The sequence below is a fragment of the Polistes dominula genome, unplaced genomic scaffold (assembly GCF_049000335.1).
Source record: "Polistes dominula isolate Pdom_NZ unplaced genomic scaffold, Pdom_raw_medaka contig_28, whole genome shotgun sequence".
Classification (NCBI taxonomy): Eukaryota; Metazoa; Arthropoda; class Insecta; order Hymenoptera; family Vespidae; genus Polistes; species Polistes dominula.
In genome coordinates, this window is record NW_028300879.1 from 1,510,733 (window position 1) to 1,529,286 (window position 18,554).

Sequence of the window (18,554 nt, forward strand, 5' to 3'; positions counted from 1 at the left end):
TATATATATATATAAAGGCATATAGAGGTATATGTAATATTGGTTGATAAAAGTTTAGTATTAGAAATAAATAATACTGGAGCTTTTATCGGTCTTTAGGACTTTAGGAAAGGGGAAAAGTAAAAATCGTGTAGATACATTTAAATTAATTGATTTGAGAATAGAGAAAGATCGTTAATGGAACGTAGATTTTCGATAAACGTTCGAAGCAATAGTCGCTATTATCATCGAGTCTGTTTTATCGTGATTTTATCAAAACTCGAGATATTTCTTCAGGCTTGTTCAATTGTATCGTAGCATTACATCGTACTTTCAACCGTTATTGGATTTTACACTTTTATCTGATAGTTACTGTTACGTTCGAGAAATAAACGTAAATTGTTACGATCGTTTAATAATTTCGTACTGGAAGATATTTGCTCATTTGAAATGGAATCGCGTACATATAAACACACATATATATATCTATATATAGATCTATGTATTGCATCGTCTTCAAGAGATATTTAATATATCTTAAAAGATTAAAAAGATTAAAAAAAAAAATAAAAAAAGAATCTATGAAGGATAATCGATGTTTTTGATATGCCTTGGATTTATAAAACATCAAATATGATGTAAGTTAAAATATCGATTTCAGACCGCGAACTTATCAAGGACAACGTGCTTGCGTCTCCGCAGATGCAACAGATGCATACTCGGAAGAAGAGCTTTCATGATGGCGTGCAACACGTGTTTAAGAATTTCCTTTTTATATCTAGCTGTTTTTAGAAGAAAATAATAATATTCACGGTCATATCAACAAACGATTAACACGGTTCTCTCGTAACTCATACCGATCCAAAAAAATCCTGCTAAGCTTTTATAATCCTCTTTGTTAGAGACAAAAAAATATCGATGGAGAATAAAAGAAATAAACTGGAGATTAATCGACGCGAGAGAAAATTAAAAAAAAAACAAACAAACAAACAAAAAGAAAAAACCTGAAAAAGAAAGCAGGATGGTGCGAAATTCGTTGATAGAGGGCAGCAGTTATGAGTAAAATAAAGGTTTGTATCGACCTAACAGGATAAAATAGTTCACAAACAAATTATTCAAAATTTCCCGCGGGAAAGATTTTATCGACGGTTATTATAACCGTCAAATTTAATTGCCCGTGAGGCATGTGAAAATGTAAGTTCATTTGTTCCGTACTAATTAATCAAAACTTAAAGCAGAACGAATTAATTTTATACGTTGGATATTTTCGATTTAAAAGAAAAAAAAAAAAAAGGAAAGAAACGATTTACACATATTTCGATCAATAATAAATTTAAATAAAAATATTTACAAATGGCGTAGCTCGTTGGAACAAAAGTTCGATTGTTTAATGATAGGATCGTGATAATTAACGTTTAATGACCACAGTGATCACTAAATCGGCAACAGATGGAGCCTAGTGTACACGATTGGTCGCGATCGATAAATTTTATTTTCTCGTGAGAGTTGTTGTTGGCCGCGGGCAGGGAAAGCTTCTCTTCTGTGAGACTTCGCACGCGCACGGCGCCATTGCCATTCCTCTTTCGTTGATATTACCGCTACTACTGCCTCTTCTTCTTTTCCTTTCACTGGCCAGGCATATGTCACTGCAGGGCCGCACAATTTCTACCAAAGATTATTATTCATTCTTATTCCTTGCTAAATATTCTCTAAAATGTTCATTTTGTTTCCTTTAATCTAATTAGAAAACAAAATTATATTTTGAATCAATTTTATTCCCTATAAATTTTGATCAATTTCTTTCAAAAACACAATAACTGCATCATTTCAATAAAAAAAAAAAAAAATAAAAAATATCGATTGCGTTATAAGGAAGTAACCCAACTCCACTGTGAAGATTCAAATTTATTACCTGTCCAACATAACAAATAAATCTTTGATCTTGATAAAAGAGAGCGACCCAATGGAATACAACTGTTGATCGTCAATGCAAAAATAACGTTTCCCTGGGTGTTCAACGGGCGTTCAATACGATTTACTAGTAGAATACATGAACTATGTATTCGGAATACACGACTAATATGTCAGACATAGTCACGAGTCATAGTCGTTGCCGATAGCTGGCAAAGGGTAAATTCCAACGGACGAGTTTCTCAATGGATTCTAGTCAAATCATCTAATCAATTTTTGAAATAAATTAAAAAACACAATCAGGGTTTGGTATTCTTTCATACAAACATGATTACAAAACTTTCGAATGATCTGAAATAATATGAAACACGAGTATTTAATAAATCTGTAATGATAGACAAAATACTTAAATAAGGTTACACCAATCCTGAGTTAATGTTGTTCTGGCAAAGTAGCTGGAAGATTCACAAGAGTCTGGCGTTCACTTCTCTTTTTCTTTTTCTCTCTTCTCTGACAAGACTCAGCGGGACATACAAGATGGTGCAATAATCGTGTTTTGCGTATGCTAACGTCGTTTACTTCGTCCGAAACTGCCAGATGGGAATAACACCTCTTCCTCTTTAACTTTGACATTTAAAAAAAAGAGAAGCTCAGCATCGAAATAAGCCTAGGTATCCTCATTACGTCAAGAAGATGTAACTCGATCAACGAACGTGCCACATCAAAATTACATAATTTATAAACGTCGTTAATCTCTTTCTCTCCCCCAGTCACATGGACTCTTTCTTGCTTGTTTCGCGGCCAGGATACTCAACGTGATCGATGAACGAGCACGCGTCAGGTGACTCGAAACCTCGAACCTTGAAGTTCAAGAGTTAACAGGCAATTCAAATAACGAGTTGATAATTCGATGCTTGATCATGCAATGTTTTAGAAATAACTTTATGGCGAAAATTCGGATAATTGATAGATTTATAATGAAAATGCAAATATTTAAGCGATAGATAGTTGTAATAACTCTTGGCCATCGTGAAGGCAGAAGGATCAACCAAGCTATTCGTACGTACCTGGATAAGAGTCGACAGGCAAGCAGAAAACGTGTGCGACGCTAGAGAAAGAGGGGACCAGAAAGGATTGTAGTGGTGGTAGCAATATAAGGCCCAACGAGTGGCGGGCCTCAGCCAGTCCGTGAACGGTACCTACACCTTCAAGGTCCGCGTCCTTGAAGGCAATCGACTCTAACCCTCGGAAATACGATCATCTTCAGCTGGTATCGTCGACCTTAGATCCTTTCGAGCGCTTGCGAGCGCCTCTAACGACAATCCTAAATATATTCCTTAAATACCCTTCCAAAATAATCGACAGAAGTGGCCATCTTCATTTCAATCGAACGAAATATTTATTTCATTTGTTGCAATCCCAATTGCTTCACTTCTGAAGTGATCGTGTCAGACAAAAAACGACAAGTAAGATTAGAAATACGGTAGAAATAAAGAATCACGTGATAAAAGCTTGTGAAACGAAAGGACAAGATTTTCCCAGGACAAAAGAAAAATTAACTGTGCTTTAAATATCGAGGATGAGGTCCTCGTTGATTCTGTTCTTCGCGGTGGGAGTCATCACTTATACCGGTGAGTTTAAATCATCGATCAATGTGATTTGTGATACCAAATAAGATAAATTTTTGAAAATAGATCAATACATTTAGAATGATGAACATCTGTTTGCTCGGTCAACGATGAAATTTGCTTTTTTAATCAACGATTAATAGTAAAGTTATGATAAATCGTAAACCCGTTTACAATTCTCATGATTACTTTGAAATACTTTCATTTTCTATGAGGTATCTCGAGAAAACATGCATGCGTTACTTATCGCGTGGATTCAAAATGGCGGAAATGGATATAAAAGTCGGTACCCTCTTTGAATTTTCCTGTTCTTTGATGGAGAGAGAGAGAGAGAGACGCGTTCAATCACTTTCCTGGCTCGGACTTCCCGGCTCCAATCGAGAACTCGAAAGCGGGAGAAAATATCTCTTTACGCGGATTCTGTTAAGTGAGAGACGATAAATTGCATAAGAGATTAGAGCGTGAAAGCCTCGGTCGGTCCCGGATGGGTGACGTCACTGCCGTGCCCTGCCGTCTGAAAAAGTAGCAGTGGGGGGCACAACTTTCCCCGTTTGTCGCTTTACCATACAAACCATACTATCGAGAGCTCGTGGAACCAAAAACGCGTAAAATACGATACCGTTCACCGTGGAAGGTCGCTTCGCTTTCGGTTACGATCTAAACATATTAACAAGAATTTTCTTCATTATGTAAATGAATTACCCTTGAAATACTTTCGAATCTTAACGATCAAACATTATCAATACCTCTATATATTTAGAGGGCTTTACCAGAGTTAAGAGACAAGAAGACAAGAAGGAAGAAAGTTTCGAGAACGAAATCTGTAAGGAGAAAGAGGCAGGAGAATGGTTCAGGTTGGTAGCCGGTGAGGGCGACAACTGTCGTGACGTTATTCAGTGCACGAGTTCCGGTCTCCAAGCTATAAGATGCCCGGCTGGACTCTACTTCGATATTGAGAAACAAACATGCGATTGGAAGGACTCGGTTAATAATTGCAAGCTTAAAAATAAGGAGAGGAAATCGAAGCCCCTTCTCTATACCGAGGAACCTCTCTGCCAAGATGGATACTTGGCTTGTGCTGATCAATCTTGTATAGAGAGAGGTCTGTTCTGTAATGGTGAAAAGGATTGTACCGATGGATCTGATGAAAATATTTGTGGTAAGTTTGAGAAGTGTATTCTTTAAACAAGTTTACTTTCTAATGGATCTAAAGATGATCCTATGTTATTAACTTTCCATTCTTATTACAGATATGGACAATGACCCAAACAGCGCCCCTCCTTGTGACCCTGCTGTTTGCGTACTTCCGGATTGCTTCTGTTCCGAAGATGGAACGAGTATACCCGGAGATCTCCCATCCAAGGACGTGCCGCAGATGATTACGATAACCTTCGACGATGCCATCAACAACAACAATATCGGCCTCTACAAAGAGATCTTCAACGGAAAACGCAAGAATCCTAATGGTTGCGACATCAAGGCCACCTTCTTCGTCTCTCATAAATACACTAATTACTCGGCCGTACAAGAGATGCACAGGAAAGGCCATGAGATTGCAGTACACTCGATCTCGTAAGCAAAAACATTTTTTTACTAGCCAACGATGATGCATATTATTGTATTACATGTAATTCAATGAGCCGATGGTTGTGAATAATTATTTGTATTTTATAGACATAATGATAACGAGCGTTTCTGGTCTAACGCCACGGTTGACGAATGGGCTAAAGAAATGGCTGGTATGAGAGTTATAGTTGAGAAGTTTGCAAACATCACTGATAACACTGTTGTTGGCGTCAGAGCACCTTACCTTCGAGTAGGTGGTAACAATCAATTCACGATGATGGAAGAACAATCCTTCTTATATGATTCAACGATTACTGCGGCATTGAACAACCCACCACTTTGGCCTTACACTATGTACTTCAGGATGCCTCATCGTTGCCATGGAAATCTTCAGCATTGTCCAACGAGGTAAGTTTTATGTTAAAAACAAAGGAATTTAAACAAATGAAAAAATAATCAAAAATATAATGAATATTACATTTGTATTCAGATCGCATGCTGTCTGGGAAATGGTGATGAACGAATTGGATCGTCGTGAAGATCCCCAGAACGATGAATATCTACCTGGTTGTGCTATGGTCGACTCTTGCAGCAACATCTTGACCGGAGATCAATTCTTGGACTTCCTTAACCACAATTTCAACCGTCACTATCAACAAAATCGCGCACCACTTGGTCTCTATTTCCATGCTGCCTGGTTAAAGAACAATCCTGAGTTCCTCGACGCTTTCCTCTATTGGATCGATGACATATTGGAAAACCAAAAAGACGTTTACTTTGTAACAATGACCCAAGTAATCCAATGGATCCAGAATCCCCGTACTATATCAGAATCGAAAAATTTCGAGTCCTGGAAAGAGAAGTGCGTCGTTGATGGACCACCAGCTTGTTGGGTTCCTCACACTTGTAAATTGACCGCAAAAGACATTCCCGGAGAAACCATAAACCTTCAAACTTGCGTACGTTGCCCTAACAACTATCCATGGATCGATGATCCTACAGGCGACGGTTTCTACTTGTAAACGAGTATTATCTCCTCGTTCCTTCTTCTCGTCTAAGTCAATTCTTCTACCCCATTTTCTTACGTTCGTCCCTACATATCCGCCGCGTCCTATAATTAGCTCGTTCCTAGTCGAACGTGTCTTGCCTTTTCCAAACTTCGTAATGGAACGTGTGACGCCCGGACGATCGCCGCCGACTGACCTGCGTTTTCTATTCCAAAATCAACGATCACGACGAAATCATATCATAATCGAGTAACGATTGTAACAGGGAATTGTTGTTTTTTTTCTTTCTTCAAAATCCCCAAAGAGAAAGAAAATGATAGTTAAAGATAGAAAGATTGATCATCTTTCGATCGGGCTACATTTTAAACGCGCGCCAGCGCCAGCGATCTGTGATAAATCCTCGAACTCGTATCCTTGAGATTTTTGGAAAGACAAAGACCAGGATAAAAAAAAAAAAAAAAAAGACGGCGACGAAGACGATGACGAGAGTATTTGCGGAATTCCAGCCACGTCGGCGACGCTAACATAATTTCTTTCCTTCCACCTATATTCTTGTTCTTTTTTTCTATCCAATACCCCAATCCCGGCGTCTTTCATAGTCTTGAAGAGAAACTGTAAACTCATTAAGACAAGCTTTACGGCAACACTCGATGTATAATAATAATAAGACGCATATCCCAACTGCCTTTTCTTAAACCACCCTTCTTACATTTCTTTTCTCGCTTCTCCCATCTTACATCTTTTGGAGAGAAGACTTACGCTCCTCTCCATTTTCTTTTTTCAATGGAACATCCTTACATTTTTCTAAGGGTCGACCAGACTATATATATATATATATATACATAAATATATATATAAATATTAAATATTATTGCGTATGTATATTTTTAAAGAAATAAGTGATAGTACCAACATCGTTTACAAAAGAATAAACCTTTAATAAAAGATCCCGATAAATTTGAACGAGTCTACTTACCACCGTCTTAAACCTTTTCCTTTAATTCTTGGACAACACGTGGGTAGTGGGTGTGGTCGTCAATCAACCTCGACCTTAATAATTTCATCCTTCTCTTTAAATAATAAATTATATTAAGATCAAGGCCGTTCACTAACTAGGGTGACTTATAAGAAATGGAAAAAAATCAAGTGCGATAACGGCTAATAAATAAAAAAAACAAATAATAAAAAGAAAAACAAATCTTTATAAACATACATCTTTTCACCATTGAAGAATAATTACGAAACGACAATTCTTTCTTTTGAATTCACCCACGATGAAATCGAATGAATAGAATCCAACATGTCGTTTCTTTGATTTAGAAATTAGATGTTTTGATCATTCAGACAAATCTTCTTTCTTTACGTAGATAACTACCTACGATATATCTTATTATATTCTAAAATAATGAAATAGCTAATTTTAATGATAATTTTGTGTTTGTTTGTTCAAATGAATAAATCGTGTTATGAAACCAAAGTCAAAGTACAACGTTCGCATGAACTCGCTTAAGATCCGGGGTACCATGAATGCTCCTTCTTGCATTATGCATTCCATAGAGATAAGCATTGGTAAGTTCCTAGCATGAAAACACTTGTCATTATAGTTTGCAAAGTACTACGATACTTGGTTTATTTTAGTCTTGAAAGTTGTCAAGTTATGGCTAATAAATGAACATCTTGGTAATCAATCAAAAAATATTAACGACATCGTCTAGTTGTCGCTGTTCAATTTCTTTATGTAGCTATTTACAGAAAGGATAATCACAGCTTCATCTCTATGGAATTCCATTACTTTTTTTTTTTTTTTATACGGAGAAAAGATGTAAAAGAGAAAGAGAGAGAGAGAGAGAGAGAGTGAGTGAGAGGGAGAGAGATGGCAGTACGGATGAAGGTGGGATGAGAAAAAAATATCAGTAACCTCGTGAAATACCAAACAGCCGACACTGCTGAAGTCTCACCAACGACGATTGCATTCCAATGCAGCCTTTCCTCTTTCAATCCTTTAAGCGCCATTTCCACATACAGAACACAAATAAGGTGTCTTTTAACGTCCAACATTTTTTTCAACTCGTCGCAAACGATCAACCTTATTTTGTATGATTCTATACGTACCTTCGTAATTCTTTTGATCACTAGAAGGGGAAAGAGAGAAAGAGAGAGAGAGAGAGAGAAAGCGAGAGAATTACCTATCTAATACCTTTCGAATATACTATATGTACAATAAACGACAAGAGATATGTAATAAACCTATATGATCATCTTCTCGATGATGATTACCATCCATACGACACTCTCGTAATAGAAAGTTTCTCTTTACGAAGGAGCGTTCTTCCGCTCGCACGCACTTACGTGACCATCGCATTTCGATCATCTTTTTACACATCCCATGCAAATGCGACATCATACCCACGATGAAATTCCTTTTCATCAACCGACATATAGATTTTGCAACTCGGTTTATCAACGGTTTGCATCTTCGTCGAGTATAACCAGTAGTCATCTTTCTTTTTCTTCGGATACTTTAAATATGGGTATATCTAATTCATTCAAAATTACAGGATGTTGTACAAGAATAATTATATTATTATAATTATATTCTTGAAATAATTTTCTTCTTGAATAAATAAAAAAAAAAAAACAAATGTATAACTCGTACACGTTACTTAGTTGTCATTCAAGTCAACTACGAGAATGAAAAATAGCGAGCTAACGAAGCACTCGTATGAAGCCAGAGCAATGGCAACGGTTGGACCTGAAAATCTCGCGCAAGCGAAAGTAGAGAAAGCTGACTATCCCTGTATAACGGCAAGGCCGTTCTCGGTTATACCTCGAAAGGCGCGCTCGAAGGCACTCAAGATGCCAAAGAGATCACGTGCGATGATCTGCTCCCATGCACCATCGTTTATTGATTCTTTTATTCTTTTATTTTATTATTATTCCTCATTCCTAACAAATTCTTTACAGTACTATTTTTAATTTTCTAAATTTGTCCAAACAATTTACGAATTTAAATAACCTAGATGATTATATATCGAGATATCGAGACAAATTATGGACAATGATTATGTATGCATCTAAGATACTATATCGATGTTCGTTGTTTTTCACTCAAAATGTATGCCGGTGAAATTGATATTCTACTAGGTCAGTGGGTGACTGAATTTAGACTTGTATAATAGCCGTTTTATATTTTTATTTTTTTTTCCTTTCTATAATTATTTTTTATCAAATTTTATTTAGTAGAAAATATTTATTTGTTAATATTTAATATTTATATTATTTGAATATTTTTCTTTAAAACATATCAAGTTATTATTAATTGTATGTTTTTATTATAATTAAGATTTATAAAGTTGAAATTATTCATCAAAATTGTAATCTTTTTACATAATTGGACTATTCATGAATATTTTTTTATATTGAAAAAGATTAAAAAATGTATATTTTTATTGTAATGAAAAAAAAATTCCCTACTAAAAAAAAAATAAAATAAGAAAGAAAAAAAAATTACCTTCCTTCGAGCCGGATTTGAACCAGCGACCTATGGATGTCCGATATCGAATTTAACCAACTACAGTCCACCGCTCTACCAACTGAGCTATCGAAGGTACATGTTTTGGCAACATAATTGATCATATATTTACTACATTAACTATGTTACAAAGAAAAAAATTTAAGATGGCATCCCTCCACTCGTATACGAGTCGAAGTAGAGAAAAAAATTTCCTTCGAGCCGGATTTGAACCAGCGACCTATGGATATCTGTTTTCCAATGTAACCCAACTACAGTCCACCGCTCTACCAACTGAGCTATCGAAGGAATTGAAAGAAGTTGGACAAAATGTATTATTTTACTTAAATATTACTGCCAATGAACATTTTTATTTTATTTATATATATTTATAATTTATTTAAATTAACATTTCTCTAAAATAAAATAAAATTAATTATATATATTTTTAATATTGAAATAAGAAAAAAAAAAGTATCCCTTCCTCTTTGGAAGTTTATACATCGTATTATTGATTTCCAACTAAACTCTACCAACGGAACAAGGTAAGGATTGAGCTGTATAAATTTATCTCAATCCTGAGTCATTATTCATTTAAAAAAATTCTTTTAATCCGGATTTGAATCAGCGTGATCTAAATTTGTCAAATTTTTCTATTCATCGAATTATTATAATTATTTAATTTAGTTCAACTCTTTACCAATTCAGCTATTAAGAGAAAATGTTTAATAACCAGGTATAAAATTAATTGCTATTTTTATTATATTTAATTTCATACTAATTTGTTTTAATTATCATTTATCTAATTATCATTAGGTTATATATCATTGTAAAGGTTAACATTGGCACTACTTGAATTTTTGTTTTTTATTATTTAGTATAGTCGAATTTAGGATCTTCAATTAATCATGAAAGAAATGTTAATTTGTATGATTTGATTGTAAAAGTTTAAATTAGGTGGTAAAGTAATAGAAACTCTACAAAATATATGCTTTGGATCGGATATACTGATCAATATTGATTTCAACAATTCCGTGATGGAAATTAAAATCTTGAACATCTTCCTCATCAGGAAGATCGCAGACATTTTTAACTATTGATAATAATGATTAAAAGGATTATTTATTATCTAATCAAAACCACTTGAATCAATTCAAGAAACTACATTCGAAACTATTGAATATTATATATATATATATATATATGTTTTAAATGTAATACTTAAAAACCGTAATTATATTTTGAAAGTGTTTAATTAACTGTAATTATTTTGAATGATCAATTAATGCACAATTTGAATATTCAACGTCTTACGTATAAAATGTATTAAATAATGATTTATTTAATGACACTAGCACGAGTAATATCTTCCCCCATTTTTTTACTTTATAAGATGTAAGATCGACAGAGTCATAATAACAATAATTCTTATCCAGCTACCGGCATTACACGATCGTTCCATCTGGCCGAACATAAGTAGAGTTCTCTTTTCACTGCACCTACTGCAGTCATAGTATTGTCGAGTCTAACTCGAGTGAAGTAATCACAAGAATAACCACCGTATCCGCTATTCGATTTAATGGTGAAATAAATTATATGAGAAAATTACAATTAGTGAAACCTATCGATAGGAAGGAAAGTTTTCAAAGTAGCGATCAATTTTAATTAATAGATATCAAATAAACATTACAATTTATTACACCAAACGTCATAGAATGTGAATTCGTTCAGGTTGGTTTGTTTAAAAAAAAATTATTCAAGGAATCTGATTCATTTCGAACCATTCATTCTTTTTTCTTTTTTTTCTTTTTTTTTTTTTTTTTGGTTTCTTGCATTCACCATAGCCTTGAAACAATTTGAGAGGCCATCGAGTCCGTCCTTCATTCTGAAAAACAAGAATCAAATTGACTCGTCGTCTACCCGTTCAAGCGTAACTACGAGTCGATTAACCTTCGATAAAAAATGAATCCTTGATGATCGAGTAACCCAATTAAGTCAAATCAAAACTTATCAGAGAGTGTACCATTTGCAGGGTCTATTACTTGTCCACATCAAAAATTGTCTACTCAAATAATTCGTTGCATTATACTTGAGGCATGCACCACACCTCTTCTTACACCCACGCACATACCACCGCCTTTCCCTTCGAGGAAGTCATCCAAAGCGAATTCTCATAACTAAAAGAGAACTCGTCCTATTATTATTATTATTATTATTGATTAAACATCGATTTTTACGAAAAAAAAAAGAAAAAGAAAAAAAAAATTAGCTATAATAATCTGAGAAGACAAATTTCTATTTCTTATTAGCGAAAGTTTCCTATTTCATCAACCGATCGCTCATCATTTTTTTTTTTAATAAACACAATATATTTCTCATATAACGGGATATTTCAGCAATATTAAGACACCATCGTATTATCTTTTAAGACGAGGTCATTCTCATGCTCACGCACCAGATATATCTTAGCATGATCGCAAATGAGAGTTCCCCTTCTCAGTAGAAAAAAAAAAAAAGAAATGATTCTGCATCCTCACTCGTAGCTGGTTTATGACATACGTTATTTGACAGTGAAAGTTATCCGTGTTAAGTCGTCGACAAAATATCATGTATGATCCATACATGTAAATGTTATATATTTACGAATTTAATCATTTATATGAGACGAATGATGAAATCATTATTCTTCGAATAAAATGCTTATTACTTTAATCATTTAGATGTTTCATTCTTTGATATGAATTATCAAATTCATTAGTTTACTATGATAGTTAGATCAAACTCAGTTTGGACAAAATAAAGATACCAGATAAGCTGAATCTATGCAAAACATGAAGATAAGTATCCAAGCGGATCCCAAGCAACCAACAGCCGACCCTGTAGACGAAGAACCGGTGAAAGTGACAACAGGCAAGGTCATCAAAAGCGAGTCGTTACAAAATCAGGAATTCCTCGAAAACAAGCGATTCTCTCGTATGATCTTCAATCGTTCGAATCCTCTCTATCCTATCTTTATATCACTGAGCATACATTGCGTAAATGTCACAAATCAAAAATTGCTCAACGATGACCATCTGTAATACTTCAAAAATGATAACTTATCTCTCTATCACTGTCTCTTTCTAAGAAAAAAAAAATCATCTTAGAATTGCAAGACGTGTATCTAACTTCAAATTGAATAATGAATTTAATGAGATAACAAAATGATAAGATTTATTTATTTGTTTATTCATTTATGGGAAGAAGAGAGCTCTTTGACAGATAAATTTGATAAATTATTGATATTAGATAAAGGGAATGAAAAATTACAAAAAAATAATTATAACAAACGTTAGAAACGGTGTTGCAGAGATTAATTTTAAAAAATATTATAGAATATGATAATATTTTGAAATAAAAATTATATATAAATTTATTATATAATATTAATTAATAATAATTAGGATAAGGAATATGTGACACTGTATGTAGCCAAGGAGGCTATGTTGAAACCCGCGAGGGTAGACATGGAATAAAGTGTATCAATAGTAGTAGTAGTAATTAATAATAATTATTATTTATATAATAAAATATTATTTTATTTAAATAATTAATTTTAAAATTATTAATTTTATTATATACAATATTATTTTATTGGTTGTCTAATATGTTTGGCAAGAAGCTTTTTTTAAAATTTGTATTAAAATATTAGGAGTATTATTTTATAATAAAGAATTTGTATTGTGTTAATTTTTGTAAAGAGATTACTCTATAAATAAATCCTAATAAACTAATCGTAAGACTACGAGAAATAATCAAATCTAAAAGAAAGATCAAAGGAAAACGTAATACTAAGTAAAAAAAAAAAAAATAACAATTTATACAATAAGTATTTTCTTTTATGTATAAAATCAAAAATATGACACACAATATGACATTTCGATAAATTAACAGATGATTTATTAATCACATATACTTCATGCAATCCATTAAGATCAATTAAATACCAATTTAAAAAAAAAAAAAAAAAAAAGATCCTTAGAAATTCTAGTAAGAACGATTCTTTAGAGAAACGAAAAGAGAAGAAGTCTCACAAGAAGATTGCCGGAAGGAACGAAAGAAAGTCCTTTCAACGACCCGAATTTTACAATCACCTTTCTAAACTGGCCTTCGAATTTTGTTTCTTGCGTTGAAAGATCAAAAACTTGCGAAATCGTCAAGTTTCCAATTTTTCATTGAAAATATTATCATGTATTATTATTGTATCCCCTTTTATCAATATTTCTAACAATAAGAATTCTTTAAAAAGGTGGCAAATTTTATCAAGAAAATGGTTTTAGATACTTCAAGGTAACCAAAAGATAAGTCATCAGTCATTTCGATGAAAAGCTTTTGTATACACGTGCTTCATTTTACTAGTACATCAATTTGAATCGATTTATAGGTATGACCGTGATGCCATTGATTACGAGGAATAACGGAAGGCTATTTCTACAAGGTGAACCACCTTTCTTCTCACTTCTAAGTACATGTCACCAAACGATGTAGCTTATTATTAAAAAAAGATATTTCTCTTATCGATACTTCTAAGAACAAGTTAATAATAATATTGTTTGAACTATATTGTACGAATGATCTTGGACTTTGTCAAAATGACTACATAAACGACTAATCGTCTATATCTAATTCAGCATCGCAGTTCTCGCTTATTGAACACATTGTCACTGTTGTGTTGCATTCTAATTCCATTTCTAATCACGTCCATAAAACGCAAACTTGGACTTCGATTGAAAACGAATGCCACGGATAAATAACGGGAAAATTAACAACGGTAAATTGTTCTTTTATAAGGAATTAACAACATCTTTATTCTTTTCTTTTTTTTTGTTTCCGTTATACTCGATAAATAAATAGTTTTTTTTTTTTTATTAAGAAATCATTTCTTTCGAAACGAGAATAATTAATAGAATTTGATATAACTTTCGTCAAATTTGTTGCAATGAATTTTATTAGATTGATGAAAGATTATACAAGATAAGCAACTCGTTTCACATTGGTTAAGAATTTCTCTTTAAATAAACGTCAAACTTTTAGCTATTAATATATACATTACATAAGTCAACTAAACAATATATAAAGGGTCTTCCAATATTATATTTATCTTTGTATTATACAAGATTGTTTTTTCAAATCGTCAAGATTGATCGTTTTTCCTCAAATTATTCTCGTACAAGTAAATTTATACAGTTTATTTAATATTAAACCTTATAATGATGAGATTATTATTGTTTTTGCTAGATTAAAAATAAACGATTATATTATAATTTTCATTAATATAAATATCGTTTATAAAAAAAAATATAAACGTATTTTCAATAAAAATAATTAATCAACAATTTTGAACGAATATTGAAGAAATTAATTTGTCAATGACATATTCTGACTTCTTATTTCTTAAATATGTTTCTTTTTGAATTTTCTTGTTTTTATTTTATTCAAACCTTACACAAAAGTACGTCTAATTGATAGGAATTTTTTTTAAATTGGTATAACATTTTGAATGGGCAATAAAAAAAAAATAATGGGGAAAAAAAAAGTATTTTTCCTTGTTGCTTTAACATCGAAACAACGGAAGGCTGATTCTGCAAGGTAAACCACCTTTCTTCTCAGCAATGATGGCATGCCGTAACACGACGGTTAACTCAACTACGGTAATTCGATACAAGACTAATCGCGAACTAGGTAAGTACAAGATAGGAGGCATTTAATTCCATCGACACGCTTTACTACTCGACGGATCTCCATACTCATCATAATTGAGTTTCTCTTTCAATTATCAGAAAATCTGCAGAGTCGAAGTAGCAACTCGCACTCTCTCAAAATGCAAAAGACTACTTTCAGACTTTTTCCAAGCTTGGAAGTCCATGCGAATCGAACAAATGCTCGAGAAAGTGGCCACAAGTAAGAATAATCGAATACTCATCGTTTCATATACAGTCTGTTGAAAATATGACAAAATATACAACTTATCAACATTTAGCAATATTTTTAAATCAATTTAAACGCAAACCCCTTTTAAATATATCAAAATAAGAATAAATGAACTTTTGCCAAGAAAAATAATTAATTATGCATACTTTTAAAAATATAAAATACAAATATATGTTCACACAATCACCTCGGAGTGATACCATAAACGCATTTTTACCTTAAACACGAATTTACGAAATTTCACAGATAAAAAAAAGATACTTAAAAAATTACACCGATTGCATTAAAACTTGTATGCATTAATTTAATACTCAAATTATAGCAATCAATGCATAATATAATTACAATAATTATATCGATACATAATTATATATTATAAATTGATTTTTTATCAGTTAAAAGTATAATAATAAAACAATAGCAACATTCCAAACTATGATTCACTGATTTCCAGTGAAAACAAATTCACGAGAGTACATTTATTTTAACGTTGTTTCGCTAAAATGAATTCTTCCGAAATCGTATACGTATCAAACTGTAAAAAAAAAAAAAAAAAGAAAAGTAAAGAAAAGAAAAGAAAAGAAAGATACAATGTTACCAAAGTTGATCGATGTTTATGTGCAGATAAAACAATGAAAATGTACGTAAGCAGCCCACGATTTTTTTCGTTACACTCTATATACAAACGTTGTGTCGGCGAGAAAGAGGTAAGTTTCGAAATACGAGATGTGCATAATTATACTCGCCTACTTACACATTAGTATTATATTATACATGCATCAAGAATGTAACGAAGTTTTATTTATTTCTGTGGCACGCCCTAAAACTACCTGCTTATTTTGTGGTCACCACTTTTCATAACTGCTTTTTCAGGTTTGGACAAATATATAGAAGATATGCCTCTAGTCTTCTTCTTTTCTATTTATTCCTTTTCTTTTTCACCGTCTTTGTTTCTCGAAATATCATTCGCGTCATCGAAGAAGCCTCGGCATTTCGATTCGTTCTCGTACGATCGAGAAAATCTCAAGAAAGGCCAGGTGGTAAACGGGTCAGATCGTTGTTAGAGTGATGAAATGAATCAATTTTATTCGAGTCACGCGACAAAAGAAGAGAACTCATTCGTTATGACCGACGTGCAATGTCATCAACATGATTTTCACCTTGACCGTGTACAGGTCATTGTCTATACTAACTTTTTGTGTTTATTCAAAATTCGAGCTAGAAACTTTTACACCAAGGCACGTTCGAAAAGACTACCCGAAATCGAGAATTATTTGAACACAGCATCGATTGTCAATTAATAAATCTGAAATATAACTTTCTCTATATTCTAAAGATTATCTGATAGATATTGTAAGAAAATCAATGAAAATAATTGAGCAAACAAAACAAAAGAAAACAAAAATGTCTAACAAATATGTTTAAAAAAAGTTTCATCTTAATAATATGGAATAAAAGGAACTTATAGTATTGAACCATGATGGCGCTTGCAAAGATGAAGTAGACACCATTTTAAAATGCCAACTGCCAATTGACATTTATCCTATACACGTAAGAGACTATCTTACACCGTCGCCGTTGTCCTAGACGAGATACCAACATATCCTCGTGATCCACAGGATTTAATCCGTATTTCGTAATGGCTCATCGGCCGTGCTCTTTAACCAAAGCTCATGAGCTCGCATCTCGTGACTTTTAAAAAAGGGAAGTACCCATAGTTACGAATACCACAAGGACCTCTCCTTTTTTGATAAAACATACAATGAAATAAAATACTATATCGATGTTCGATTGATTTTTTTAGAATACAAATATATTTTAAACATGTTCAAATGAAACTCTCTTTCTCTCTCTCTCTCTCGTGTGATACCGGTTTTATAAATATTGTGTAATATATTTGTAATAATACACTCTTTTAATTTTCGAAATTAACTTTAAAAGATTGAACAACAACAAATTCAACAGCAGATACGCAATAGTATAATAAAAAAAAAAGAAGATAAAAGAAAAAGTTGAATTCTAAGGAAATCTTCAAAGACTCTACTCTATAGGAGAGACAGAAAATAAAAATTGGTTAATAAGAATTCACTGAACGTTTTGATCAAGGTTTCACTATACTTTCTCGACTAGCGTGATTTTCGACGGTGTTTGTCCCCTTATGTCTATCTCTTTCAACATAGGTCAAAAGAAAGAGAAATGGAGACGAATCTTGGATAATGAAATGAAGATATAATAAAAGAAAAAGAAGAGCCAAATAAAAAATGATAGAAGAAAGATGCTGGCTGAGAGAAAACGAGAGAAAGACTACACACAAATCACTGACTATACTACTCGTACTCTGCGAAAACTGGTTTTCTATTTCTCTCTTGGTGTTTATTGTATGGTACACCGGTGAACGTGTGCCCCCATTGGCATCTCGACGCGTGCATCGCTCCAAGGACTCCACGACACGCGTTTAGAAATGCCTCAAAGTTGGATCCTTATGGAACCGTGTGTGCCCATTGGTACCTCCTACACTTATCCTTTTCATTTAAGTCACGTTTAACATTTATTGTGCCGATCAAATGAATTATTTAAAACGATACTATGATTTCTGACAATTCACTAGATTCATATGAATTTCCTTTCATGAATCTTCCGCGTTCTTACATTGTTTTTCTTTTAAATACTCTTGTAGAATATATTGAAAGAGAAATAAAGACAAACATGGTGTTTCTAGTCTAACAATGAACATATCGAGTTAATGAACATACGAGTATATCGTGTTACAGTACATTACCAGATGATAATTATCAGGAAATAAGTCACCGTAAACTCAACTCGATCACTATGTATACATTTTTTTCTAACACACAACTCAATTTTATAAAAATTGTCATTGCTGTTAACGTAACTCCCTGTAAACTTTATAAATAACTATTTAATTGAACAATATTCAATGACAAATTGAACATGTTTAAATGTCTTAATCACAAATTTCAA

At 32.9% G+C, this 18,554-nt stretch overlaps 1 protein-coding gene and 2 non-coding genes across 3 annotated transcripts; 1 reads left to right on the forward strand and 2 right to left on the reverse strand.

The window, feature by feature from the left end:
- The first annotated feature begins 3,038 nt into the window (after positions 1-3,038).
- Positions 3,039-7,830, forward strand: serp (chitin deacetylase-like protein serp). The gene is made up of 5 exons (XM_015318615.2): positions 3,039-3,521; positions 4,279-4,677; positions 4,769-5,090; positions 5,193-5,492; positions 5,575-7,830. Exons 1-5 carry the CDS (start codon positions 3,470-3,472, stop codon positions 6,104-6,106), a joined length of 1,605 nt encoding a protein of 534 aa, XP_015174101.1. The 5' UTR covers positions 3,039-3,469; the 3' UTR covers positions 6,107-7,830.
- A 1,774-nt stretch (positions 7,831-9,604) lies between these two features.
- On the reverse strand, positions 9,605-9,699 carry TRNAY-GUA (transfer RNA tyrosine (anticodon GUA)). Its single transcript has 2 exons — positions 9,663-9,699; positions 9,605-9,640 (listed from the first exon to the last, which is right to left on the reverse strand). It is a non-coding gene; the product is annotated as a tRNA-Tyr (tRNA).
- A 116-nt stretch (positions 9,700-9,815) lies between these two features.
- On the reverse strand, positions 9,816-9,911 carry TRNAY-GUA (transfer RNA tyrosine (anticodon GUA)). The gene is made up of 2 exons: positions 9,875-9,911; positions 9,816-9,851 (listed from the first exon to the last, which is right to left on the reverse strand). It is a non-coding gene; the product is annotated as a tRNA-Tyr (tRNA).
- Positions 9,912-18,554: the final 8,643 nt, after the last annotated feature.